At 52.2% G+C, this 27,788-nt stretch overlaps 2 protein-coding genes across 5 annotated transcripts; one reads left to right on the top strand and one right to left on the bottom strand.

The window, feature by feature from the left end:
- The first annotated feature begins 27 nt into the window (after positions 1 to 27).
- On the top strand, positions 28 to 19,430 carry Perm1 (PPARGC1 and ESRR induced regulator, muscle 1). Of its 4 annotated transcripts, XM_045148805.1 has the most exons (5): positions 28 to 135; positions 176 to 519; positions 15,385 to 17,130; positions 17,735 to 17,860; positions 18,120 to 19,430. In XM_045148805.1, the coding sequence occupies exons 2-5, from the start codon at positions 249 to 251 to the stop codon at positions 18,230 to 18,232; spliced, it is 2,256 nt and encodes a 751-aa protein (XP_045004740.1). In that variant the 5' UTR covers positions 28 to 135; positions 176 to 248; the 3' UTR covers positions 18,233 to 19,430. The 4 variants fall into 4 exon arrangements, with proteins under 4 accessions (XP_045004740.1, XP_045004741.1, XP_045004739.1 ...); XM_045148806.1 differs by having other exon boundaries at positions 56 to 519; XM_045148804.1 differs by lacking the exon at positions 28 to 135 and having other exon boundaries at positions 435 to 519; positions 14,714 to 17,130.
- Positions 19,416 to 27,788, bottom strand: Plekhn1 (pleckstrin homology domain containing N1). Its single transcript, XM_045148808.1, has 16 exons — positions 27,065 to 27,788; positions 26,880 to 26,979; positions 23,756 to 23,902; positions 23,574 to 23,654; positions 23,419 to 23,491; positions 23,197 to 23,324; positions 22,992 to 23,087; positions 22,802 to 22,882; positions 22,076 to 22,151; positions 21,778 to 21,926; positions 21,498 to 21,605; positions 21,165 to 21,311; positions 20,862 to 21,002; positions 20,475 to 20,702; positions 20,146 to 20,194; positions 19,416 to 20,065 (listed from the first exon to the last, which is right to left on the bottom strand). Exons 1-16 carry the CDS (start codon positions 27,226 to 27,228, stop codon positions 19,962 to 19,964), a joined length of 1,872 nt encoding a protein of 623 aa, XP_045004743.1. The 5' UTR covers positions 27,229 to 27,788; the 3' UTR covers positions 19,416 to 19,961.

The raw sequence follows: 27,788 nt of genomic DNA, 5'->3' as shown, positions 1-27,788 counted from the left end.
CCATTGGCTGGCGCCACTGTGGGAACCACGGGATCCAAACCCGCCCTGGTTGCAATCGCCTAGGCCTCTCGGGCACGCAGACACCCCGCTACAGCCAAGCGCCTCTGCACTTGCAGGAGTGCCAGCCAGCACCAGCTGGGTTGCAGGCGGGTCCGGGCTGGGAGCGGCGAGGCCACTTGTGGGGAGGGACAGTAAACAACGGGGACCCAGTCCCTCTCTCCCCCACCTCGCAGCGCTCCAAGCCAGTTATGAAGGAAGCGCGCATCCACGCGAGCCTGGCTCAGCGCAGGACCCTTATCCTGGACGCACTCAGGAAGGATGCGAACGGGACGTGGCGTGGCACGAGAAGGGTCTCAGCCCTCGGGGTTCACTGTGACCCGCGGAGCCCGAGGGCGGCTCACAGCCAGCCTGCCTCTCTCCACTGCCTCCAGAGCTTCCGCCACTCGAAATGTGGGAAGGCGCACATCCTGGAAAGGCCCGTGAGACATCTGCAGAACCCGCGTGGGATGCCTGCGATGGGTGAGCTGCGGGTGACACTGCGTGGGGATGGAGGTGTGCAGGGCCACCTGGCGGTCTGCTGCTGGGACCTTCGCACAACAGCCCAGGCGCCGGAGGGCCCCTCGACGCTGCTGTCACTCCGCCCCTTTCCCCTATCCCTTGCACCCCCCCACCCCCACCCCCCCCCCCGTCCCCAGCGCCTGCGCGCCGCTCCTCCTACAGAGACCCGGGGTCCTCCCGCCGTCCGCAGGGCGGAGTCGCTGGACCACGGTGGGAGCTGGAGGCCCTGGTGTCGCTGAGCCTGTCGTAGGCTGCAGCTTGGTCTAGACTGTGCGAAAGAATACTTATTTGTAGAGGTCCGTGCCAAGTTTTGTTTTGGCTTTGTCAACAGTCTGGCTCCCTAAAGCTGGCAGCTCCGGTCACGCTGCGCGTCCAACCGCGAGCCCAGTTGACCGGCAGGTGGCAGCGCGGCGGTATTCGCTGTGGGCAAACTGCCTCAGACCCCCCACCCATTTTCCCCAGCGCCACCCACTCTCTGCCCCTCCGGTCCCGCCCTCCAGCGAGCGCCTGCGGAAGTATTCCCTAGTGCCCCACCGGGTGCCTTTGCTGCGGTACGCTGTTGCGCCAGAAACTGGTGTGGATATAAACGGTGCCCCAGGAAGGCAACAGCAGCCAAGTTTCCCAGAAGGTGTCTCAGTACTGGAGGCCTGTGAAGAGCATCACTGGCCTAATTTTATTATGATTATGATTATGATTATTTTATTTTTTGGTTGTGCGAAACAGGGTTTCACTGCAGCTCAGGCTGACTTGGAATTCACTACGTACTCTCAGAGTGGCCTCGAACTCACGGCGATCCTCCTACCTCTGCCTCCTGAGTGCTGGGATTAAAGGCGTGCACCACCACACGTGGCTTTCACTGGCCTACTTTTATTTTTTATTTATTTTTATTTCTTTATTTATTTATTGGTTTTTCGAGGTAGGGTCTCACTCTAGCTCAGGCTGACCTGGAATTCATCTGTAGTCTCAGGGTGGCCTCGAACACACTGCAATCCTCCTACCTCTGCCTCCCGGGTGCTGGGATTAAAGACGTGCGCCACCATACCCGGCTATTTTTTGTTTTTTTTGAGATAGGGTCTCACTGGAATTCACTATGTAGTCTAAGGGTGGCCTCAAACTCACCACTAGCCTCCTTCCTCTACCTCCCAAGTGCTGGGATTAAAGGAGTGCGCCACCACGCCAGGCGGTTATTTTTTGTTTTTATGAGTCAGAGAGAGGAGAGAGAGAGCGAGCGTGCCAGGGCCTCCAGCCACTGTAAACGAACTTCGGACGCTCCAGACGCATATGCTGCCACCTTGTACATCTGCCTTCACATGGGTACTGGGGAATAGAAACTGAGTCCTTTGGCTTTGCAGGTAAGTGCCTTAACCACTAAGTCATCTTTTCAGGCCTGGCCCGATTTTTTAAAAAGATAATTTTTTCCTTGGAAGGTACAGAACTTTGTTTTCACACTTGGCCTTTTGCTGAGATGTGCTGCATTGTCTGGAATCCTCAGTACCAGCCATCTGGATCCTGTCTGTTTTCACTCAGGCTGAGCCTCACCTGTGCCCCACCCAAGTACCCACCACATTAGAAGGGATCCCAGCAATACAGATTGGCAAGAATATCTAATGCCTAGACTCAGGAAGGACCCTTAGGGAGTCAGGATCCTGCTGAGCACACACTGGGAAAGGACAGGGACTCCTCCTTGTATGAATCCCAAGTATCTACAGTTGGGTGCAGTCCACAAGGCCAGGCTGCACTGGACACTCTCCAAAGTCAGCATCCTGTTGCTGGTGGCCCAGGAGAGCTGTTGCTGGGGGCTGCACTGTAGTTTTGTGAGAGGGCTGTCCCAGCCACAAACTCACTCTGCAGTTGCATGTGAGCCACGCTGAGGACTGCATCTATATCCATTCCCATCAGCATTGAGTTCTTCAGACATTTGCCTGGCACTTTTCTAGCCAGGGGCATCAGGAAGTAAGACGAGTCACACAAGCGGTGCACCACCATCTCCGTTACACTTCACCTGGATCTTCTTAGATAGGACCCTACACACTTGGCAGAAATCTCCGGGTCTTTGCTTAGCCTGTCATCCCTGCTTGCCCAACTATATCCTACCTCCCAGAGTTTCCAGGGACTGGGACAGTCATGTGGGCTATGTGCTCCACACTTTGGCAGACATAACCTCAAGGATCCAGCCCGAGAACAGCCTCCGAGCAGCCCTGGCCTCTTCAAAGCTGGGTGAGGGAGGATGATGGTGGTCAGGTGGGAAAAGGCTGAGGGTCCTATCTGGCAATAGGGCTTGGTGTGGGGTGGTGGGAGATGGGGAGCTGCTTAGCCAGGGTAGAAAGGTACACAGGAAAGAAAGGCTGTGTGTATGTGGGTAGGGGGAAGCTAGGCCCTGCTTGGAGCTGAGCAGGGAAAGAAGGCAGGCAGTCTCCACCTGTTTGGCAGTGGGAAAAGGGTCACCTGAGAGGGCATTGGAAAGTAGGCCATTGTATTTGCCTCTTCTCAGAAGACGGCAGCATAGCTTTCCTAATCAGACCCTTGGCCCCCCCTCCCTGCCTTACTTCCTGTCCCCTGTAGTCTGATTTGGGCACTGTTGCCAAATGATCTGCATTGAGAACCCTCTTAGCACACTAAGGACCTCTTTGGTCCTAGGGCATCCATGCATCTGATTTCTGTCACTTTATCTCCTGTGCCTCTCCCTAAATTCTGTCTGATCTTAGCTGAGAGTGGTGGCTCACACCTTTAATCCCAGCACTTGGGAGGCAGAGGTAGGAGGATCACTGTGAATTTGAGGCCAGCCTGGGCTGGAGTGAGACCTCACCTGGGGCGGGGGGTGGGAAGGGGGAATAGATAAATAAATTTTCTCTGCTCTTCCCATATGTCTCTCAGACCAGTCTGTCTATTGTAGGCTCTTTCAATATTGGCTGGGCCTAGCTAGATGGGGCTCCAGGAAGCCAGTGCCACACGTGTGTCTCTCACCTGTCTAAAGCAAGGAAAAACAAACAAACAAACAAAAAACAGAACCGGAAAGCTGATCCATATTGACTTAACCAATCAGTGTTGGGGAAAGGTGTAGCTGGGAGTTGGGGATTGTCTTTGGTTAGAAGAGAAGTCTTAGGAGGTACATCCTAGCTGAGGCTGAGCTTTCATAATGAGGGGTCATGTGGCAGAGGGGTGACAGGGCACACACAAGAAAGGCAGTTTGAGACTCTCCCAGGCTTCCCCTTCTCATTAGTGAAGGGTAATTGCATCCCCAGTATCCTTTCATCCCTTGGTTTGGCTGAGGCAGAGTGGATCCCCAAGTACATTTCTGCAGGCCTACCATGGTAGGAACTGTAGACCCAAATGTGGGGTGCTTCCTTTTGAAAGGCCCAAGAATTCAGAAGCTCAGAAATACTATCACGCTCCAAGGGGAGCTTAAGCGGGCTCCCTGCATACCTCAAACTCCAGGCTTTACTCTCTGTTGGAAGCAAGTAAAGAATCCCTCTTCTCATTATATCAGAGCCCACTCCTAATATAAAACTAGGCAAAAGGGCATGAGATAGCCCTCAAGGATGGGAAATGAGTAATGAAGTGAACCACTTATTTGGTTTCTGTAAATAGCCTGCACTATAAGCCTTACACTATAAGCCTTAATAGCCCACACTGTTAGCCTTAGTAGCTCGCACCATAAGCTGTAGCAGCCTGCCTCAGACCACCAAGGTCATAGGAGGCTGATAACCATACTCTGCTACCCCCACCTAAGGAATTACACAAGTGCTGACCTCCAAGGTCATAGGAGACTGGAACCACACTCTGCTACTCCCACCCAAGGACCTGCGCAAATGCTGACCACCAAGGTCATAAACTAATTGGCTTAGAAACTATGGGGTGGCACCAACTGACTGGCTAACACCCTGCGGGGCTCCTAATATTAGAAAATGATTGGTCTAAGGCACAGGCTTTGTTAAAAACCCTATAAAAACTGTCCTGTTCCTGCATTCGGGGCTCTGCAGTCCTCTACCCCTGTGAGGTGTACGACTGTGGGCCCCAGCGCGCTTGGAATAAAATCCTCTTGCAGTTTGCATCAAGACTGCTTCTCGTGAGTGATTTGGGGTGTCGCCTTATCCGGGCAGAGCGTGGGGGCCCCCTGCGGGGTTTTTTTCCTACACTTTCACAGTGAGAATTCTTTTTGTCTTCTCCGCCCTTCCACATAAGTTCTGCCTCTTCCTTCCTCGGACCAGGCCATGGAGCATGGGCTGCAGGGCTGCCCTGTCCCTCACCCCCCTAGATGTTTTCATCTTGGTTCCTGTCTTGCAGAAGCTTCCTACTGAATAACAGTTGAAAGTCCTCTCTGCTGGCTGGAGGGGACGCTGGTTACAGCTCCTGGACTTCTCCTCTAATAGCCTCCTTCCATCCTAGTGTCCGAAGCAGACCCCGGGTCTATAAATGTTTGCTGAATTTCTGTGCATTTCTGGGTGATCTGCATACCTCTATGGTGTCTAGCCTGTGTCAGTCGGTCCTCTATCTGCTGTGGGCCAGTGTTTGGGGATTGAACAATGACAGACCTCAGAGGTTTTTGAAATCTGGGAAAGAATCAGTCCCCATGGAGACCAAAGTTGCTGGCCAAGCCTATTAAGCTCCCTCCATTCACTGGGAAGTGGGGTGGTAGTAGGGCTGAGCTGCTTGAACCCCTAGCTTATGGGGGGTGGTAATAGCTTACTCACTGAGCCATCCGGGCTCCAGGGCTGCCTTATTTCTTAGGGTCCCACGCCTGTGTCATGCTGTTCTCCTTCAGAGTCCCTGGTCCCCCTACCCCTGTCTTCAGCTATTCCAAGGAAACAGGTCCTGGATTGGCAGCCTCCCAGATGTCCCTCATAGTCCCTCTGTATGGGCCACAGAGAATTGGCCTGCATTGTTACCCAAGTTGTTAGGGTCAAAGCTCGGGTCCTTGTAGCCCCAACAACAGTGGCTTGGCCATTTGTCCTCAATAAGCTAATTAAAGAAACAGGTAATACTGGAAATCAAAAAGATTTGTTCACTATGGCCACATTGGAAGGCTAAGCATGGTGGTGCATGCCTTTAATCCCAGCACTCGGGAGGCAGAGGTAGGAGGATCGCCGTGAGTTCGAGGCCAGTCTTAGACTACATAGTGAATTCTAGGTCAGCCTGGGCTAAAGTGAGACCCTACCTCAAAATAAATAAATAAATAACCTATGGCCACATTGGGAAGAGGAATAAAGAGGTTCAGTGCCCCCACTTCCAAGTCCATCTTCATGGTCTTGATGTGAGGTTTAGGTTTAAACAGAAGACAAAAAAAAAATGCATAACTCAGCAGTCATGGTCAAGGCGTAGTCTTGACTATTTGACCTATCATTGTCTTAGCTCCAGTCTCTCCTACACGTTGGTCTGAGAAGTTGTCAGAACTATGAGGAGTCTGGAAATCTCTTCCTGGGAGACAAGCTCCTGCCTGGCATCGGGGCTGTAGTCTTTTCCTTCTTTCAACATAAGACTCCTGGGGGAAATTATACTTTCTTGGGGTCCATTGCCTCAATAGTCTGATAGCCAGGAGAAGGGGCACAAGTGTCTCGCCTTAGCATATTTTTGTTCCTGCCAGGACAGTTACAGTGTGACCAGCAGGGCTCTGCAGAGGTGGCAGGATATTGTTTAGGTGAGGTTGTAAGGTCCCTGCTATTTTGTCCCTGTGGGCTCTGATGAGCTCTCATTCTTTGCTGTGGGGAACCAGCTTCCTTTCTTATAGAAAGCAGGTGGGCAGACCTGGAGCCTTCTGCAACAGCAATGACAATGAGTTTTAGATGAGCTTCCAGCCTGTGAGACTTCATGTGAGGTCTTCCTGTCCTGAGAGACCCAGAGCCAGAACCACCAGCTGAGCCACTATTTGACTACTCCTCTTAGAAACTGCAAGATCAGGCTGGAGAGATGTCTTAGTGGTTAAACGCTTGCCTATGAAGCCTAAGGACCCTGATTCAAGGCTCGGTTCCCCAGGACCCACATTAGCCAGATGCACAAAGGGGTGCTTGCATCTGGAATTCATTTGCAGTGGCTGGAGGCTCTGGTGCGCCCATTCTCTCTCTCTCTCTCTCTCTCTCTCTATCTATCTATCTATCTATCTCTATCTCTATCTGCCTCTTTCTCTCCGAAATGAACAACAAAAAAAAATTTTTAAAAGAAAGAAACTGCAAGATCAAGGCTGGGCATGGTGGCGCATACCTTTAATCCCAGAATTTTGGAGGGAGGTAGGAGTGTCGCCCTGAGTTCAAGGCCACCCTGAGACTACATAGTGAATTCCAGGTCAGCCTGGGCTAGAGTGAAACCCTACCCTACCTCAAAAAAAAACCCCAAAAAACCTTTATTAAAAAAAGAAAGAAAGAAACTGCAAGATCATAAATGTTTGCTCTTTCCAACTGCTTACTTTTGCTTGCTCGTTTGTTTTTTGAGGTAGAGTCTGCTTTTTGTTACATAAACAATAAGTCATAAGGATAACTTGTCAGTTCAGTAAATGTAAATAACAATAGTAAACACCAATAAAATCCTTGAATGTTGAATTACATGGGCAAGGTCACATGAAGGTCATGGGGGTTAGGAAGAAGTCTGATGAGTTGAACCCAGAAACATTTTTGTGATGATTAAAGGAGTTGAAGAGACCACCCCAGCAACTGGAGCATGAACTCTTTCTGCAGCTAGGGTCTGGTTACCTCAGAGAAGTCTGTGACACTCTGCCTGCCCTTCATTCCCTGCTGGTGTGGGCTCACAGAGGGCCTGATGTCCATAGGGAAAGTGGTGTGTCAGGCTTAGATGCTTAAATTCTGTGCTTGGCCCTCATCACACCTGCCCAAGCACTCATAGGAAGAGGTACACAAAAAGCTGATGTCCCAGCCTGAGACTGGTAACAAAGTTTTTCACTTCACCTGTCCCTTAGCTAGAGTTACTCTACTGCCCAGTGTCCTGTCCTGTCCTGTCCAGCACAGTAAATCTAGGACTGAGGCCTCTATAGTCCTGGACAGTGAGAGGCTCTACTGCTCTTCCTTGACCCCTGCCCATCTTATGAGCTCACCATGGTTTGTGCCAAAACATACTCACATGTTAGGCTAGAGGTAGGAGGATTGACATGAGCTCAAGGCCACCCTGAGACTACATAGTGAGTTCCAGATCAGCCTGGGCTAGAGTGAGACCCTATCTCGGAAAAAACAAACAAAAAAGTGGGACTGGAGAGGTGGCTTAGCAGTTAAGGCACTTGCCTGTAAAGCCTAAGGGTCCAGATTCAACTCCCCAGAACCCATATAAGCCAGACGTACAAGGTGACACATGCATCTGGAGCTCGATTGCAGTGGCCAGTGGTCCTGATACACCCAATTATCTCTCTGTTGTTTTCTCTCTCTCATAAAAAACCCTAGAACTTCAGAAATAGATGCATATGAATGTGTATGTGTGTGTTTCAATTGAATTTTGACAAAGATGCAAAGTCATAAGAAGAAAGGAGAATCTTCAACAAGAGGTTCAGGAATAATTTAACATCCATGTACAAATTAATTACCTGGATTCTTACTTCATATCATACACACAGATTAACTTGAAATGGAGTGTAGTTCTCTCCCCCCCTCCCTGGAATAGGGTCTCACTGTAGCCCAGGCTAACCTGGGACTCACTCTGTAGGCTGAGGTTAGCCTCCAACTCACAGTGTTCTTCCAATATCTGCCTCCCAGTGTTGGAATTAAAAGCATGCACAATTATGCTCAGCTGGAGTATAGTTCAAAGTGCAAAGCCTAACTATGGAATATTTTGCAGAAAACTTAAAAATTTTTTGTTAAGCTTCATTTAGGCAAAGATGTTCTAGATACAGTGAGAAAAGAATAGTGTAGAATAGGAAATGGACAGCCTCCTGGTCTCAACTTTTGGTTGGCTGAGGCAGGATGCTCTCCAGCACAAGGTCAGCAAGGACTACATATTGAGACCCTGTCTCTATTAAAAACAAACAAACAAAACAATCAAAAGTAAAAATTTCTTCTTTCCAAAAAATACTATTAAGGGGGGTGGGGAGGGAGGGAATTACCATGGGATTTTTTTAATAATCATGGAAAATGCTAATGAAAACATTTTAAAAAAAATACTGTTAAGAAAAATAAGGGCCCCTTTCAGGACACCTGGGAGCCAAGAGGACTTGGCCCATTGGTCAGGCCCCTGACCCTCACTGTGAGTTTGCAATTGGCGTACCTCCCCCTAGCCCCGATGCAGATGCATAGAGGCAGCCTGACACAGGCTCAAGCCCCATGGGCTTGTAGTAGGTACCCCTTTCCCCAAACCCAGATGTAGGTAGGTTGCCTGCAGCAAGAGGACCAGGCTCACAGCACACAGGCCCAGGTGGGCTCATGCTCAACACCTCCCTCCCTCCAGCCCAGGCTACCTGGAGCAGTTTCAGCCCAGGCCCAGTGAGTCTGTGGTCCAGAAGGGTTTCTGTTACAGGAGCCCACCCCAGCCCACCCTATGTCCCTCAGTGGAGCTGCTTAGCAAGACAAAGGGATTATCTCTAGAAGAGCAAGCCTCAGTGCAAAACAAGTAACACACACACACAAAAAAAACAAGCTAGTGGTGTGGTGGCATGGTGGTGCATTCCTTTAATCCCAGCATTTGGGAGGCAGAGGCAAGAGGATTATCATGAGTTTGGGGCCACCCTGAGACTACATAATGAAATCTAGGTCAGCCTGAGCTAGAGTGAGACCCTACCTTGAAAAAAAAATAATTTTTCTTGAGGCTGGGTGTCAGCCTAGGCTAGAGCAAGAACCTACCTCGAAAAACCAAAACAAAAAAAATTTTTTTTTCTTAGTTCATATATTTACATGTGTGTTTGAGTGTATGTATGGGTGTGCTAGGACCTCTTGCCACTGCAAACAAATACTAAATGTGCCATTTTTTAAAGAATGAAACTTTTTTTTGAGGCAAGCCCAACAGAGTGGCCTTTTTTGTTTGTTTGTTTGTTTTTGAGGTAGGGTCTCACTGTAGTCCAGGGCAACCTAGAGTTCACTGTGTAGTCTCAGGGTAGCCTTGAACTCAAGGTGACTCACCTACCTCTGCCTCCAGAGTGCTGGGATTAAAGGCTTTTTTTTTTCTTTTTTTAAATCGAAGTACAGTCTCTAGCTCAGACTGATCTGGAATTCACTATGTAGTCTCAAGTTGGCCTCAAACTCACAACAGTCCTCCTACCTCGGCCTCCCAAGTGCTGGGATTAAAGGTATGTGCCACCACGCCTGACTTCCTTTTTTTTTTTTTTTTAAGGGAGAGAGCTAGAGCAACCTTGCACACTTGTGTCACTTTGTGCGTCTGGTTTACATAGACCTGGGGAGTCAAACATGGGTCCTTAGGCTTCACAGGCAGGCGCCTTAACCACTAAGCCATCTCTCCAGCCCTGGAACTTTAATTTATTTATTTTAAAAATATTTAATTAAGCCAGGTGTGGTGGCGCACACCTTTAATCCCACCACTTGGGAGGCCGAGGTAGGAGGATTGCCATGAGTTCAAGGCCACCCTGAGACTCCATAGTGAATTCCAGGTCACCTGGGCTAGAGTGAGACCCTACCTTGAAACCCCCCTCAAAAAAAAATTAATTAATTAATTTATTTATTTGAGAGAGAGAGGTCAGAAGGAGATACAGAAATGGGCAGGTAGAGAGAGAGAGAGAATGGGCATGCCAGGGCCTCCAGCCATTGCAAATGAACTCCAGATGTGTGTGCCCCCTTATGCATCTGGCTTATGTGGGTCCTGGGGAATCAAACCTGGGTCATTTGGCTTTGCAGGCAAGTGCCTTAACTGCTAAGCCATCTCTCCAGACTGGAATTTTATTTTATTTATTTATTTATTTTATCTTTATTTATTTATTTGAGAGTGAGAGTGAGAGTGAGAGAGAAAGAGAGAGAGGAAGAGAGGGAGAATGGGTACGCCAGGGCCTCCAGCCACTGCAAATGAACCCCAGACGTGTGTGCCCCCTTGTGCATCTGGCTAATGTGGGTCTTGGGGAATCGAGCCTTGAACCGGGGTCCGTAGGCTTCACAGGCAAGCACTTAACCACTAAGCCATCTCTCCAGCCCTGGAATTTTATTTTTACTTATTTATTTGCAACCAGAGAGAAAGAGGAGAGAGTGAGAGAGAATGAGAGAGAATGGGCATGCCAAGGCCTCCAGCTGCTACAAATGAACTTCAGATTCATGTGCCACTGTGCATCTGGCTTTATATGGGTACTGGGGAATCAAACCTAGGTTGTTATGCTTTGCAGGCCAAGTGCCTTAACCACTGAACCATCTCTCCAGCCCCTGTACCACTTTTTTTTCAAGGTAGGATCTCGCTGTAGCCCAGGCTGGCCTGGAATTCACTATGTAGTTTCAAACTGGCCTCAAACTCATGGTGACCCTCCTACCTCAGCCTCCCAAGAGCTGGGATTAAAGGCATGCACCACCACACTCAGCCCATGCCATTTTTTATGTCCAGCTTACATAGGTGGCATGGGAATTAAACTCAGGCTGGCAGGCTTTGTGAGTGCCTTTAACTGCTGACCATCTTCCCAGTCCTGAAAGTTCTTACTTGTGCACTCTGTCGCCCAGTCAAGTACTTGAAAGCAGCTACATAGCTTCACAAAAGTGATCTTGGTCTGGAGAGATGGCTTAGCAGTTAAAGTACTTGCCTGCGAAGCCTAAGGACCCAGGTTTGATTCTCCAGCTCCCTCATAAGCCAGATGCACATGGTGGCGCATGCATCTGGAGTTCGTTTGCAGTGGCTAGAGGCCCTGGCATGCCCATTCTCACTCTATCTCTCCCTCTCTGTCTCTAATAAATAAATAAAAATAAAATCTTAAAAACAATTTTTTTTAAAGTGATCTTTCTGGGTGTGATGATGTAAGCTTTTAATCTCAACACTCTGGAGGCATGGATGGTAGGATCACTGCGAGTTTGAGGCCAGCCTGGAACTAAAGAATGAGTTCTGCGTCAGCCTGGGGTAAAATGAGACCCTATCTATTAAAAGAAAAACAAAAAAAAGAGTGTTCTCGGAAGCTCCTGAGAAACTCTCCCACCCCTCACTGTTTTTGAGAAAACAGGACTTGGGGACTCCTAGGCAATGGTGTTGACTGGGCACTTCTGTCTGGTTCCCAGTAGGAGCCTGGTGCCCTCTTGTGGTCTCTAGGAACATAGCAGGCATGACTCCTTGTCTCTCCCTTTTTGCTGTGGTCTCCTACTGGGTGCCTGTTTCTCCCAGCGCAGTGACCCTGTAGTCCATACCTCTTTTCACATACACTCTGGCCACCAGCACAGTTGCTATTTCTGTTAATAACGAAGGCCTTCATTAGACAGCTGGGTTACGATCGTGTCACCTTCCTGCCTAGACTGAGATTGGTCACAGATGCAAACATCTTTCACTCCCAGCCCCCACCAGAAAGCCGATGGTTGGGTGGGAGTGGAAGAAAGGGCTTCTCTCTGAAGACTGCCAACTGCAGCAAGGCTCGTCTACACAAAGCCTGTTTGTTCTGCCCTCTAGTAAGACCTTTCTCTTTTCTGCTCTAGTCCCAGCTCACTCTTGCTGATCCTATACTCTTTGCATAAGAAAGCCAGGGAAGCTGCCTAACAGCTTGTGTCAGATCATGTCATTCCCCTGCCTCAAGCCTTCTAGAGCCTTTCATCTTGTACAGTCCATGTGAAGCTCTGCTGCTGAAGCAGTTATCTTCTCATTGCCAGGACAAAATACTCTATGAGTGCAGCTTGTAGCAGGAAAGGGTTTATTTCTTTCTTTTTATTTTTTATTTATTTACGTGAGAGAGAAAGAGAGAGAGAGAGAAAAGAGGCAGATGAGGAGAGAGAATGGGTGTGCCAGGGCTTCTAGCCACTGCAAATGAACTTCAGGTGCATGCACCACCGTGTGTATCTGATTTATGTGGGTCCTAGAGAAACGAACCTGGGTCCTTAGGCTTCACAGACAAGTGCCTTAACCACTAAGCCATCTCTCCAGCCCCCATTTATTTTTATTTATTTATTTAACAGAGAAACGGGGGCAGAGGGAGAGAATGGGTGCACCAGGACCTCTAGCTACTGCAAAGGAACTCCAAATGTATGTGCCCCCTTGTGCATCTGGCTACTGTGGATCCTAGGGAATGGAACCTGGGTCCTTAGGCTTTGCAGGCAAATGCCGTAACCACTAAGCCATATTTCTAGTCCCCCTATTTTTTTTTAATTCTAAGTTTTTACTTTTGGTTTTTCAAGGTAGGGTCTCACTCTAGCCCAGACTGACCTGGAATTCACTATGTAGTCTCTAGCTGACCTTGAATTTACAGCAATCCTTCTACCTCTGCCTTCCCGAGTGCTGGGATTAAAGACATGCACCACCACACTTGGCTGAAAAATTCTTTAGAAGGATAGAAAGCAGCCAGTAATGGCAGCACACGTTTGTAACCCTAACACCTTGGAGGCTAAAGCAAGAGGACTGCAAGTTTGAGGTTAGCCTGAGCTACAGAAGCAGGTTGTATATTAAAACAAATGAAGAGCAGGGTTTAGGGACCTTACTCTGCCTCTTACTGATTGTGTCTGTGTGAAAGTTGTTCCTCCTCTCTGTGCCTCATGTCCCTCGGGAAGAAAGATACCCCTCTCAGGGTGTTTGAGTTTATAGATAGGTGCTCAGGGACCTGGCAAGGTTTCCTACACAGAGGCCTATTACCCTGCCCATCCCTTCTGGAGTGACCACTCTGTCTAGGGCCTATTCGCTGACTCCAAGGTTAGAGAGAACTCGCTTTGAACCCCGGTCCTTCTCAATCCTCTCTGAGACTCAGGATCTAGGCCCATCTGTGGAGCCCTTCACTGAGAGCAAAGAAAACACTTGCCCCCTGCCCCGCTGGCAGGTTTAACAATGCCCAGGAGGCTCCTGTGACTCCTGGAAGTCAGACTCAGGTTGGCAAGGATGCAAAGTTGACCCACAGACATTCGAGTGGCAAGTGGAGTGGGCCTGAAGTTTCACAGCAAGGCGAAAGTACAGGTGGCCTTCTGCTTAGGAAGGAAGGTCATGTGGTGCTGGCCCCTCTGAGAAATTTCTCTAGGAACAGCCTCTCTGAGAATGTACTGTGGCTAGATTCTGATATGACCTTAGCCAGGGCCAGCTCCAGGCCTGGTCCTATACCAGGAAGACGTCCCTCACATAACTGGAGGCTCCTCAAATGCCATCTATTTGTGGCCTGGCCTTGAGACTGGCACGAGTCACAAGTGAGCCCAGGGACAGGATATTTTTAGCAGTGGGGGCGGAGCTTGCAGTACAAACCTAGCACCATGCTGCTTGGGGACAGGCCGCTAGACACCAAGCTCCACTGCCCCAGCTGGCTGCCGAGACCCAGGTAGGACACACTCAGCTTCTTGCCCTTATCTAGGGGTTCTAGTGGCAGGCAGCCTCTACTGAGGTCTCTCCAGGGGCCAGAGAGGGGAGTGGGCAGGAAGCTACAGTGTCCTGACTCCAAGATTTCTCACTCAGGACCACCCCAGCCATAGTGAACTGTTACCTCTCTGGGTCTAGTTAGCTCCCTTCATAGATGACTGAGGACCAAAGTGCAGCCCCTGAAGGGACAGAGGCTGGAGTCCTTGACCAGTTCTGGTCACCTTGGTTTACTAAGATGTGGCAAAATGGAGCCCTGGGCAGCTGGGCAGGACTAGGTAGGGATGCAGACCTGAGGATAACGAGAGGTGACTTCTGGGGTTCATGGGGGCTCATTTATGTTCTGTGACCTCTGACCAGACTCTTTCTTGTAGACCCTTGAGCCAGCGCTGGCCAGTACTGGTGTGACTTTGGTGAGCTCAGGAAGCTTGGCCTCGCCAAGGCTAGTAGAAGGTCATCAGCCAGAAGTCTGGTCATGTTCTAGAGACCGTTGCCCCTCTGTGGCCACCTGCTGGGGACTGTAGCCCCTCTGTGGTCACCTGCTAGAGACTGTAGCCCCTTTGTCGTCAGCTGCTAGTGGGAGACAAGCGAAGGCTGATGTATCACTGGGGGAGCTGATCCTTGGTTGGTGGTCCTTAGTACAGATCACTGTAGAGGGAGGTGGAGAAGGGAGACAGGCCCTCAGTGAACAGATCTCAGAGATATAAGGGAACACTATTCAAACGTAATCAACATCACTTTCTAGTTTACTTCACTAATATGAAATCCTATTTCATTTTAGGAATATGACAATGTATCATGGTAAAGTTAGCATTTGGAGTCAATTTGGAAATAGAAAAAGCTGGAGTTGAGGATTTCTGACTCAGAAAAGCAAATGAATTGGTTCTGGAAGAAGTGGAACCTATCGTCTGGGCTTCTTCCAGGTCGAAATGGACTGCAAGGGAGGGGGCAGGCACTGCCGGGGCAGGCAGGGTGGTATCAGTGTGTGCTGCTGTGTGTATGGGGCCTGGATCTGTGAAGACCCTACCTGGTCTCAAGTCCTCCAGCACTTCTGCTGATCTGCAATGGACAACTTCCAGTACAGCGTCCAGCTCAGTGACCGGGACTGGGCTGAGTTCTCAGCTACTGCTGACGAGTGTGGCCTATTGCAGGCTGGTCTGGCCTCTGGTGACGAGCTCTTGTCCAGTGACATTGACCAAGGAGATAGCAGTGGCAGCAGCCCCCCTGGGCCCCCACCCCTCTTCACTGGGCAGCTGGCTTCTAGGGGGAAGGGCTGTCAGGGTTACGAAGTTGAGGACGTGGCCACCCAGCAGCTGGTCAGCAGGTCTCAGTGTGAGCCTGTCCTGGCTCTGGGGACTGGTCAGCAGTCAGCCAGTACATCCACACTGTCAGAAGTTCTTCCGTCCCTCTACTCAGACGGTACCTTTCCAAACCAGTGCTTGTCCCCAGCAGGCTCAGGAACTTCCAGAGACAAGATGCAGAGGCTTCTGCAGGGCCCTGCCCCCAGTCCCTCTGGAGAGCCCCCTCGGAGTTCGGACTCCTCTGGCCACAATGCTGCCCCTCAGAGGCCCCCTGATAGTCCTGGAGCCCCATTGCGGAGCCCTGGTCGCAAGAAGAGACGTGGTGTGGGTGCCAAGGGGGGCAAGTGCACAGGAACCCCAGGCCCTGCTGCTGCCCAGCTGGACTCCCCATTGCTCTCCGAGGCCAGGCCTGAGGAGGGCCTTGGAACTGGGACAGGAAAGCTGGTGGCGAAAGCCCCGCTGGACTCTGCTGGTGCTCCTGAGCACAGCTCCAGGGCCCCTGAACATGTTGCCAGACAAGGGCATGGCTTGGATCTGTCTACACCTGTCCCAATAACTAAGAAAGGTTCAGACCAAATCAGAATGAATCCCAGAGCTGAACTAGATATGGAATCCAAATCTGTCCAGGAGGTTCCTCCAGATACCTCCACAGTCAAGCCAGATGTGGATCTGTCTCTACCCACCTCCAAGCCTCAAACAGACATGGCTTTGATTACATCTGTCTTCAAGTCTCAGTCTGACATAACTTTGTCTACACGTGCCTCTGAGCCTGAAATGACTTTATCTACCCTTGCCTTTAAGCCTCAGCCCAACAATGGCTTCTCTATAGCTGCTTCTGAACCTAGCACGACTTTGTCGATACCTGACTCTGTGCCTCAGGTGGATCAGGCTGGGTCCCCATCTGCCTCCACACCCAGGCATGCGGACCTACCTGCAGCAGGTCCAGGGGTCGAGCCAGAGCTGGATTCATCTATGCCTGTCTCAGTGGCTGCTCCTTGTACAGCTCTGCCTCATTCTGCCTCCAAGGCTGAGTGTGAAGTGAGTGTATCTATACCTGAGATGCCTTCCTTACCCATTGCTCCTCAGGCTGAGGCTGCCATGGTGGACACAGAGGTGGTTATGCCTTCAGAGGAGCACAAACAGAAGCCAGGAGGGGTGCTCTCAGTAGGTGCCTTTGGATCCCCTTTGAGGGAGACCTTCCCTGGCCCTGTACAAACCCCTAAGAGGAAAAAAGTGCGATTCTCTGTGGCTGTGCCTGGCTATGAGGAGTCAGGAACAGGCAGACCTGCAGGTCTGCCCTCTCCAACCCCATCTGGGACCCCAGCTCCCAGGACAGCAGCAGGGAACCGGGGCGGATCTGCAGCCTGGGATGCCGTGGCTGTTGGGCCTCGATCTCCCCAGCCTCGGATCCTTAAGCACTTGCCGCCTCCTGCTCCCTCTGCCTCAGCAGGCCTTGAACCCAGAAAAAGCTTTGCGGTGACCCTCCCCGAGGCCTACGAGTTCTTCTTCTGTGACCCCATCGAGGAGGAGGATGAAAGTGTTGAGGAGGATGCCGCAGCCAGCCAGGCTCTGGGGGAGCTCCAGTGGCCAGACTCATGCGAGCTCTTCTTCCAGGACTGTGGAGCCCAGAGGTCTAGGCGTCAGGCGCAGCCCTCCCCAGTCCCATCCCCAAGAGCTGAGGCTGTGGCAGCTGCTCCTCCTGGAGACCTGGTGCCCATCTCCATCCCTGAGGCCTATGAACATTTTTTGGGTGAGGAAGGGTTTGATGATGTGCTGACACCAGACACCCTTCTTCAGCTGCAGACCTCAGAACTTTCCAGGGAAGTGGAGCCTGAGACATCCTCTGAGCCCGCCTCAGCTACAACAGAGCTGCTTGGCTTGACAGTCAGAGAGACAGGTAGGTGTTGCTCAGGTCCTATGCCCTATCCAGATATACACACTGAGAACACACTGTCCATGGAGCCAGGCCAAGTGGACATGAGGGAGGGGAAGGGCAAGATCCTGGCCATCAGCTGGTGTGTACGTGGGGGAGGGGAGCTCAGGGACCTGCTGGGAGGGTAAGAGCAAGCTCTCAGCCATCCCAGGACACAGTCCAGGGGCAGCACAGCCCAGGCATGATGGCCATTCAGGGCTTCGGTTCTGCATTGACTGCTGCCCTGAGTCCAAGCCCAGGTGCCAGCAGGGACTCCTCTAGCCTCTAGGGGCCAGGTACTAGGGGGATGTTCCCATTAAGACCATGCTCCCTGGAGCACCAGGAGAAAATATCCCATCTCTTCCCTCGGAAGCTATTTTACACACCAGGGAATAGGTCCTAGAGGCAAGTCCCTCAAATTGGCCTGACTTAACAATGACACATGCTACCCAGTGTCTTGAGTAAGAGACATCATGGGGGAACATTTGACTCAAACAAATGTGTCCAGGGCAATTGGTATCTCAGGGCAGGCATATCTGATTCAGGCATGTCTCAGGGGAGTAGCCGAGAATGGACTTCTCTTTCCTAGGGGAGTTCCGGGGCCCTCTCGCTTCGTTTACCTTCAGCCAGAATGACATGTGTCTGGTGTTTGTCGCCTTTGCCACTTGGGCTGTGAGAACTTCAGATCTACATGCTCCAGATGCTTGGAAAACAGGTTTGGAGGCCCTGGGGGCAGAGGGTGGGTATAGTGCCTGGAAGTCAGATCTAGGGGCTGTGATGTCTATGTCATTTTCTGGGCCACTAGGGAGGAGGGTACATAGGGAGGCTCAGGCCTTCTTCAGTCTTACTTCGGTCATTGCTGACCTGCTTCCAACATGTTATCCTTGTTCTGTCCTTTGAGGGCTGTGTCACTTAGGCAGAAGGGGGTGAGCAGTCAGAGCTGGCACCCAGGAGACTCTGTGCTTTTCTTACAGTCTTGCTGGCCAACATTGGCACCATCTCCGCCATTCGCTACTTCCGCCACCAGGCACGGCGAGGGCACAGCCCCACCCGTAGCCCAAACTCCAGCTCCAGCCCCAGCTGCTAGAAGCCAGGTTGGCCTGGCAAGCCACAGGACGTGGAGATGAGCCCAGGTGCCCAGGACAAGGTGCTACTCTTCTCCTCACTCTTTGAGCCCCGTCTTCTGCATCCAAGAGGGAGCTAGTGTCCTTGGCGATGACTTCCTGGACTCCACCAAGAGTCCAGCCAGTAGCTAGACCAAGGCCACACTCTACATCGAGGAGGGCAGAAGTTTAGGATTCTGTGTGGGTGGGCACTGAGCAGGGAGCTGAGTAGCAGGACATCAGATTATCAAGTGAAACACAAGACAAAAGCTGGCATGGTGGCACATGCCTTTAATCCCAGAACTCAGGAGGCTGAGGTAGGAGGATCACTGTGAGTTTGAGGCCAGTCTGGAGCTACAGAGTGAGTTCCTGTCAGCCTGGACTAGAGTAAGACTTTGCCTTGAAAACAAAACAAAACAAAAATTAAAATAAAACATAGAACACCAGCTAAATTTGAATTCACATGCACTACTTGGCATGTACATGTATGAATAAATTATTTGATATTTATCTGGAATCTAATATAAGGCTGGGAAGTCAGCTCAGTGGTTAAATGCACTTGTTTGAAATCTAACTTTACTGAGCACCCTCCCTTTCACCTGCTCGGTCATGCAGATGGCATGAGCAGCAGGCGAAGACTCTACAATGAGAAGTGTCAGAGCAACCTTTTGGGTCTGGGATGAGGTCACTGGGTGGCTTTAAAGCTGGGAGAGCACAGCTCAGGGACTATGCCCTGTGCACAGGCAGGAAGGGCTGGTAAGGGCCCCCAAGGCCCTTCTGACCTCTGAGCTGAGGCACCATGGCCACAGCTCGCCTGGTCCTGGCCTGAGTCAGTGAGCAGGTCCTAGGAGACACCTTCAAAGATCGCTTCTGTGGCCCCCAAAGTGCAGGGGCTGTGGGGCAGGGCTGCAGCAGGCGGTACAGGGTGCAAACAGAATGTTGTGACCTCTGATGCAAGGGCTGTCTACGGGGACTGTCACAGTGAGCTTGTGTGGGGCCAAGGCTGAGAGGAGTTGTGGATTGTGAAGGTGAGTGAAGGGCCTGAGGTGGTACAGTGATGGCTGGTGCAGGGCAGGGTTTTGCCCGTGGCAGCGCATGCAGGGTTCCCAGGTTGGTGGGGAACCTTAGTTGCTCAGAGGGGAACATAGGAACACAGCACCAATAAAATCTTTCTTTCTTGTTTATGGTGTTGGTTTCTCCGACCAGCCTTACCCCATATGCTCAACAATGCCAGACTTTCCACCTTCCTCACTGGGCACATCTCCCCATTCTGCTTGTGACAGATCACACCTTACTAACCTCTGACCCTCATGCCCTCTAAACTCATTCACACTGATCTTGACAACCTGACTTTTTCAGCCTTCTGTATTCCACGGCCATGCTGTTCCCCACTTCTAGAGACACACTCTGTCCCCCTCCCCCCTTCCTTCCCTAGGGGCCTGGCCCCTGAAGATGCCAAGAATCTCCCTGATGTCCCTCCCTGGTCTGTTACTAGAAGAGTCACCTCTTCCTTGCTGCTCCACTTGCTGGAGCTGAGGAGTTAGAGCCAGGCGAGGGGAGCTTCCACCCTCAGAGTTCTGGAGATACCCCTTGACCTGTTGGGGTCAGACCCTTCCAGGTTTAATATGGACCAGAGGGTTGGGGTGGCTGCAGACTCCCCTCCAGGCTGGTGCTGACTGATAGTGATCTAAGAAGCAGTCCCCCTGGAGGCTGTCAGATCCACTGGATGAGCCCTCTTTCCACCTCGGGCCTCCTGAGCCGTTGCCACTTCTGGTGAGAGGGAGATGAAGTTTTGTCCCGGGTGGGGACTTCTCCATCTAGTGAGAGAACAGTCACAACTAAGGCATCAACCCACAGAGAGCAGCACCTCCCCAGAAGGGGTAGGACCTTGACTCACCTGAGAGAGGCAGCAGGGGGCCAGGTGAACTGTCCCTAGCAGAATTGACCTGGGAGCCCAAAAACACAAGTCTGAGAGCCAAGGCAGATCAGCCCATGCAATTTGCTAGGTCTCATCCACTTTCCCTTCCTTACTCTCTAGCTTCCTGTCCTGCTACCCTCTTTTTTGTCCCTGGTCTGTGCTGGCCCTATGTTTTCCTGCTTCTCTCTTCTCCTTTGAGTTCCAGGAACCCCCACCACCCGCACCCCCACCCCCACCCGCCGCCTGCAACTCCAGCATCCTAAGTCCTGAGGCTGGGGCCACCTCACCAGGTGGGGAATGCTACTCACAAGCTGAGGGGAGTCTGGGGGCCGTGGCCCCTGACCCTTGAAGGAGCCCCGGTGTCTCTGGGAGGCTCGGGACTGCAGGGCACTTTTCTTAGTGAGCAAGGGGGGGCCCGGGGGCCCAGATGAGCTGGAGATGCCAGAGATGGGGTCAGAGACAGGCACAGACACAGGGACCGAGGGAAATGGGCTTGATGGCTCAGGTCCACAGGAGTTCTGCATTGCACTGAGGAACTGCCAGGAAAGCATGGGTCACTTGTGGCCCAGGTCTGGCCACTGTGAAGCTAGAAACCCTTAGTCTCCCTTCATAGCCTGAGCAGACCTCAGGCTTCTGGCATCCTCTTGATCTCTGCTTGTAGCAAGTCCAGGCCTGCCACCCAGCAAGGCACTAACCTCATCCAGGCCTTGGACATCTGTGATCTTGCGGTGGGAGGTGGCTGGTGGTGTGTAGGGATCAGCGTAGAGTGGGGAATGTGGGGTGTCCACAGAAAGGTCTGGAGCCTCTGTGCTGCCCTCCTGGGCCAGTCCACTCACCTGTGGGAAGAGGAGATACAGGTTCCTCCAGCTAGAAATTGCCAGCACCTTCCACCCTCTGAGTAAGAGCTCTCTGGGGACTCTAGGATCGCCTGAGAGACAACTGGGGAGTTGAAGGCAAGACCAACAGAAGCCTGGGGTCCGGAGTTATGGTGTGCCCACCTTGGTCAGATCGAGGTGCAGAGGAAGTGGGGAGGCCAGGCCACGCACTTCCCCTCGGGTCTTGCCCCTGGGTGACCGGCTGCTGCCGCTGCGCCTCAGCTCTGCCCTCCTCCGGCCAATGCTGGCACAGTCAGGGTTGGCCTGGTCCTGTAAAGACCAAAAACCTCTCAGAAAATTCCTCTGAGCCCCTCTCCCACAGCCTCTTCTCTGAAGTGGCATGAAATCCTCCCCTAGAAACTAGGGTCCAGGTTGCTATGGGGCAGTCAATCCCAGGTTTCCCAGCAGATGAAAGTGCTAAGGCCCCTCTTCCTCTGTCACCCCTCAGATACTCACAGGTGCAGGTCGGGCAGAGCAGCCTGCAGTGGATGGCACTGAGGATTCAGGGAGGGAGCGGCTGGTGCGGGTCGGGGGAGGTACTGGGCACGCTAAGTTCCAGCTGGTCTGTCCATCGGAAGAGAATGACCCTCAACCTCCACCCACAACCTAGGCAGCAGAGGTGAGCTGGGTGGCTGGATCTGTCTCCCTTCCTACCTCTGCCTGGACCCACCCCACTGCTCCCCAGTTTGTACCATTGCCTGGGACTTGAGCTGTAGGGATCCCAGCAACTCCTCACCTGTGTGGGCCCTTGTAGAGCTGGGATGCTGTCAGGGCCAGGTAACAGGGAGATCCCATCCCTGCGGGAGAGAGTCCGAAGGCAGAGTAACCAGTGGCTATAATCTTCGTAACTGGCACATACCACACGGATGGTGTTGATGAGGTGGCCTGCATATAGATACATGATGTGGGGCCTGGCTGGGAAGAGTGTATCCCTCACCCAGAGAACCCCCAGTAAAGAGCTAGGGCACCCACAGGCTCACACCCCTCCCAGGAGCCCAGCCAGGCAGGGGGAAAGACTCTGAGTAGGAATCCACCTTCAATCAGGAAGGAGCGGATCTGCTTTTCTTTCTCCTCCAGGTTAATGTGGATGGCGCTCAGTGGCAGCTCCCCCTGTTGAGCGAGGATGAGGCCTTTGTTAGAGACACCCTGGCCTCTGCCTGGCCCCATCCCTTTGTGTTGTCCTCCAGAGCTGGGCTGGGCAGTTGGGCCACTCAGCACCAAGTTTGACACCTTGAAGGAAGCTAGGCAGCCCCTTGTCTGTCATGGGACATCTTTACCCTACCTTGCCTTCTGTTGGCCCTTCACCAGCCCAGGCCAATAACAGATGCATGCTTATGTGGCCTGGCCCTGGGCAAGGAAGCCCCCTGTGTGTGTTTTCCAGTGACTGTGAGTACATACCAGCGACACGATCTGGCCCCAGAAAACACACATATACACTTGCACACGCGAAAGGAAGGTGTCAGGGACTACGGTGTGCAGAGACAAAGGAGGCATGCATGCATGAGGAAATCCCAGCAGTGGCCTGTTGCATTCCACCCACCCCAGGGTGATGGATGGCCCTCCAGAACGAGATGGGATATGCGGGGTGGGGACTCTTCCTCTGTGTCAAGGTGGAGACCAGACTGACCAGGGCAGTGAGGCTAGATGGGCAGATCCCTATGCTTTGTCCCAACAGGCCCTGAAATACCGGTTTCTCTGAGTGCCACCCCCATCCCACATAGGGCACCTCCCTGGGGTGGGTCTACATGGGGAGGGCCCACCTTAAAGCCAAGCCCATCTGGCTCCTCAGAGAAGATGGCGAGGGATGCTGGGTACAGAACCAGGAGCCGGTCCCACTGCTCCTGCAGGGGGTCAAAGGATGGAATGGGACTGGGCACCTAGGGTCCAGAACTTACCTGTGCCTGTACCCCGCCCTGTTTCACTGTGCCTCCATGTTCCCCTCCCACTCACCTGGGAGGGCAGGTGCTGCAGCTTGACCCTCGATGCACAGATGGCGCTGCCCATGGATTCATGCCCTGATGCCCTCCGCAGCCGGGTCAGACTGAGCTGCAAAGTTCAGGGAAGCTCATCTCTGGGAGGACCCTGGGGAGGTGGAGGGCAGGGGCATGCCTGAGGGTCCCATGGGGGGAGGGTCTTACATGTTCCTGGCACTGACCTGTGGAGGTGCTGAGTGGCAGCGCTGCAGTCCACCCACAAGAGCCATCTGCTTTTCCAGATGGTAGAGCCAGCGGTTGAGCTCAGCCTCACTGTGGCAGAGAACAAGGAGCGGGGCAGGCAGCGGGCCTGGGGTGGGGGTGGGGTGGAAGAATCAAATGGGCTAGTGGGAGTTCCTAGAAGCCCATAGAAGTTTCTGACCAGATCAGCACCCTCCACACACCTGTGATTTGGAAGGCATGCTCTCTGGACCCATCAAGCCGGCAGACATTCAACTCTGTCAGTGGTAACAGCCCCTGCCACAGCACAGGAGAGGAGGGGCTTCAGGGAGTCCTGGGGAACAAAGCCACCCTTCTTCCCCCTTGGTCCCTGCCTTACCTGGAATGTGAGCCCTTCAGAACCATGGGCCTGGAAGTAGAGGTGGGAAGGGAACAGTTCCAGGTAGCAGTCACTGGTGTCCTAGGGGAGAGCAGGGCCACCAGTCTCAGGGTCTGAGGATAGGCCCCAGGCTGTCAGAGGTGCTGGTCCCTGTGTATGCTCCCATATGGTGTGACCCCTACCTGACTGTGCTGGAACCGTAACTGGACCTTAGCATAGTGTACAACCTTGCCCAGGTTCCTCACAGATGTCTTCCGCCGACCCTTCTTGAACACACTCAGGAATGGCTGCTCCAGGTTTTCTGGCTGACCTTCCAGGCCTGGTATGTCCTGGGGGAGCAGGGCTCAGAGGAAGGGCCAGATGGAGCCAGAGCCCCAGCCAAGATATACATAACCACTGCACGCTGGTCTGCTCTGTCCATGCATGGTCACAGAACACATACATCAAGAAAATATACATACACACAAACCCAATATATACACACCTCACATACATGCAGCTTCCTCCAAACTTAGAGCTATCTGGTCTGTCATAGAGAGTGAGGTTGGAGCTCAGTGGCTTCAACCCACACACTGTACAACTTGACTGGCTATTCAGCCTCTCCAGAATTGTCAGAGTTTGGGAGTGTCTGGATGAGCTAATTCTCAAAGCCCTTCCACGTCTCTTGTGTCAGCTGGCAATGTTTTATTTTTATTTTTTTGACCTGGTTCTATGAAAAGCAAATAAAGCCAAATGAGAAACTTAAAGACCCTGGTTTGTAACTTTTGCCAATTTCCTTGGTGTAAATATTCTAATACTGCCCATTTAGAGCTATCAACATGTCTATGAACTCAGAGCTGGAAAGAAATTATAGTTAGCTTTTGTGAGACTGCTGGCTGCCCCGGTTCATCATGGCACATTAGTTATCTAACTTGCAGTAAAAGGTAAGGCCTTGACAACATCTTAAGGGGTTTCTATGGTCTTCCCTCTCCTTCCTCATTTCTTTCTTTTCTTTATTTACTTTTATTTTTTTCAAGGTAGGGTCTCACTCTAGCCCAGGCTAACCTGGAATTCACTATGTAGTCTCAGAGTGGCCTCAAGCTCAAGGCAATCCTCCTAACTCTGCCTCCTGAGTGCTGGGATTAAAGGCATGCACCACCATGCCTGGCCTCTTTTCTTTTCCTTTAAAATGTAATTTATTTATTTAGGAGGAGATGAGAGAGGGAGAGGGAGGGAGAGGAAGGCAGAGAGAGAAAGAAAATAGGTGGCCAGGGCCTCCTGCCACTGCAAACAAACTCCAGATGTGTGCACTACTTTGTGCATTTGGATTTACGTGGGTACTATTAGGATTTGCAAGCCAGCACTTTTATTGCTGAACCATGTTCACAGCCCTCCTTCCTCATTTTCTTTCCTTCTTTCTTTCTTTTTAATTTGAGAGAGAGAAAAAGAAAGAGGCAGAGAGAGAGAAAGAATGGGCATGGCAGGGTCTTCAGCCAGTGTGAACGAGCTCCCGATGCATGCGCCCCTTGTGCACATGTGTGACACTTGCATCATTGTGCTGCATCTGGCTTATGTGGGACCTGGAGATTTGAACATGAGTTCTTAGGTTCCGCAGGCAAGTGCCTTAACCACTAAGCCATCCCTCCAGCCCTTCTTCCTCATTTTCCATCACATCAGGCAAATGCCTGTTTCACCTTTACACCTGTTCTTCCTCCCTCTGCTGGGACCACTCATCCCCTATCTAACCCCCTTCAAGTCTGTTCAGATTTAACCTTCTCTCTATGTATTAGCCTAAAACTCTGGACTCTGCTTTTCTCTTTAGCATTGATTTAGTCTAGCTTACTCTATCTTTCTTGTGTTTTTGCCAGTGAGAACAGAAGTCTTGATCTATTTTATTATAGCCTAGGACAGGGTCTGGGATGTGCTGTGAGGGAGGATCAATATCCACACAGCATTTAGGCCAATGGTGGCAGAGTCCTCCATAAATGGGAGGTTTGATATTAATATCAAACTGAACTGAAGTTAATGACCTACAGTTGGCTGTGATCCACAGACTTAGAAGTAAGCTATCCAGGGCCCATGCTCCTTTTGAGGGCTTCTGAGGACCACCTGTATGGACTTGCTATGCATTGGCCAAGTTAAGCTACTTCTTGAGTAGGCCCAGGAATGTGAAGAGACACAGCTCCCATCCTCCCTGCTTCTGGGTGGGGCTTCCTGAACCCACACCCAGTGTGGGAATTGATGCTGGATGGCACCTGTGAAAAATAGGCCATGAATCAGTAAGGGCCATTTAGCTGGGCCTGCAGCCCAGGCAACCTTGGAGCCCAGGCACAGAATCCACTCAGTCCAGGTGTAGTGCTCAGGGAGGACTATCTTCATGCCTGGCCAGAGCTCCTCCCACTGAGGTCATGTCCTGCTTCTCTCCAACTACTGTGTCCTGGCTAGGGAGGATCTTAGGGAATCCTGGGATTCCCTCTCAGGGTCATACTGGGCCTGAATAGAGGGAATCAGGGCCTGAGATATGAACGTAGGGAGGACTCCACCCTGGAGCAGGCTAGATGCTCCCCCTTCCTTTCCATTTCTTAGAGATAGCAAGGTTCCTCAGGCTGGCTCCTGCCTACAGGGAGCTCAGGGATCTTAAAGTGATGGAACCAATGCGGGAAAGGTGGGCTCTGGGAACCCACACTAGCTGCAACACCCAGGCATGCTGGGTGGAAGCCTTGCCTCACTCCAGGCTGAGAGGTCCAGGGGCTTCCACACAGAGCGGGACCTCGCCAACCCAGGGGAGGCGCTTGGGGAGGTGAGGTCTGTCCTACCTGAGACCTAGCTTCTCCCAACCCAGGGCTTGGGAAGTGCTGTCAGTCTAGACATCAACATGTAGCTGTGGGCTGCGGATACGCAGAAACAGCTCCCTAGGGGGAGAAACAGGCCTGGCTTGCTGTTCACCAGAGCCCCCCAGGTTGCTAGGTCCAGCAGAGGCGGGTGGGCGCGGCCCCCTTCGTTGCGCAGCAGCAGCAGACTAGGGAAGCCCCGCCCGGCGCGCGGCTCACCACTGACTCAGTGCCCGTCTCGGTTTCGTTCTCAGCCTAGACTTTCGGCAGATGAGCTCCCTAGGGCGGGGCAGTGTCCACTTCCTCACCTGGTTTTGGATCTGAATCCCCCAGGTGTGCCAGGGAAGACCCCAAGCTGAGCGAAGATGCCAGACACACACCTTGTCACGCACGCAGGGGCACAGTCACACCGGAGCACAGAGCTATCAGGGCCACACCGGGCCACGCAGACCACCCTGGCTGCTGCCGCTCAAGCGGGACACGCCCCTCTGCTCACCGGCCCCGGGATGTAGTGGAAGATCTTGTCGGCCGCAGTGTCCCCATCAGGGATTGCTTCGGCGCCAAACAGGCCAGCCAGCTTCCTTGCGCTGTCTTCTCTGGGAACAAGGGAAAGGGCACGCTCACAACCTGTCCAGGGCAGCAGGTTGGGGGAGACGGTGTCGGCCAGGCTACACCCCTCACCTGTTTCCCTTCAAGGAGGGCTTTCTGGAGAACGAGGCCCGCAGCCTCCTGGGGGGCTGAGGGACACAGTGGCTGTTCCCCATGGGTGGTGGTAGCTGGCCTGGGCCGAGCAGGTCGACAGGTCCGGGTCCTTGTGTCCCGAGCCTCCTGCCCACGCCTCCCATTAGTGGGCGAGGCTATGGGATATCCTGCCTCTACTCTAGAGCTGGAGGAGGAGCCTCTCTGGGCAGGGCTCAGCCCCTACCTGAGGGCAGCCTGCGGTTCCTGGGCTCTCCTAGCCCCTGCAGGGCAGTCTTGGGACATTTCTGAAGGGGCCCAAGAGCCCCTACCTCAGCCATCAGAATGTACAGGAAGTGCCAGGTCAGCGAGCACTCTGCCCATGTATGTTCAGGCTGGAAGTGCTAGAGGCCTGAGAACCAAGGGATCCCTTCTTCCAGTTACCTCCCCCTTCCCCAGGAGACATTTTGTTTCCACATTAGTCCCAGCTGGTCTCTGAATCACTGGTGACTGTAGGGTGTGTGTGCTCACTCTCAGCTGCTCAAACAGTACATCACCACAAAAAAAGAAAAAAGTGGAAGCTAGAACCCCTACCCTAGGCTCAGGTCAGGGATCCCAAGAATTAACCAAAGGCCCGCATAACCCCCAGGAGTACAAGACAACAGTAATGAGGTGGAGGATATCTGGAATGTGACAGGAACATCTCAGGACCAGGTAGCCAGTCTGT

The sequence above is a fragment of the Jaculus jaculus genome, chromosome 5 (genome assembly GCF_020740685.1).
Source record: "Jaculus jaculus isolate mJacJac1 chromosome 5, mJacJac1.mat.Y.cur, whole genome shotgun sequence".
Taxonomy (NCBI): Eukaryota; Metazoa; Chordata; class Mammalia; order Rodentia; family Dipodidae; genus Jaculus; species Jaculus jaculus.
Note: the sequence above shows the minus strand (reverse complement) of the source record. Positions and strands in the feature narration are given on the sequence as shown.

Bases quoted from the DNA above. Each gene is read 5' to 3' on its own strand.
- Perm1 (XM_045148804.1), top strand. From the start codon at position 14,997: ATGGACAACTTCCAGTACAGCGTCCAGCTCAGTGACCGGGACTGGGCT. The intron at 17,131-17,734 runs GTAGGTGTTGCT...TCTCTTTCCTAG, and splicing joins CTTGACAGTCAGAGAGACAG to GGGAGTTCCGGGGCCCTCTC. The intron at 17,861-18,119 runs GTTTGGAGGCCC...CTTTTCTTACAG, and splicing joins TCCAGATGCTTGGAAAACAG to TCTTGCTGGCCAACATTGGC.
- Plekhn1 (XM_045148808.1), bottom strand. From the start codon at position 27,228: ATGGGAGGCGTGGGCAGGAGGCTCGGGACACAAGGACCCGGACCTGTC. The intron at 23,325-23,418 runs GTGTGTGGAGGG...CCCCCACCCCAG, and splicing joins GCATGCCTTCCAAATCACAG to GCCCGCTGCCTGCCCCGCTC. The intron at 21,927-22,075 runs GTGGATTCCTAC...ATCTATATGCAG, and splicing joins CCGCTCCTTCCTGATTGAAG to GCCACCTCATCAACACCATC.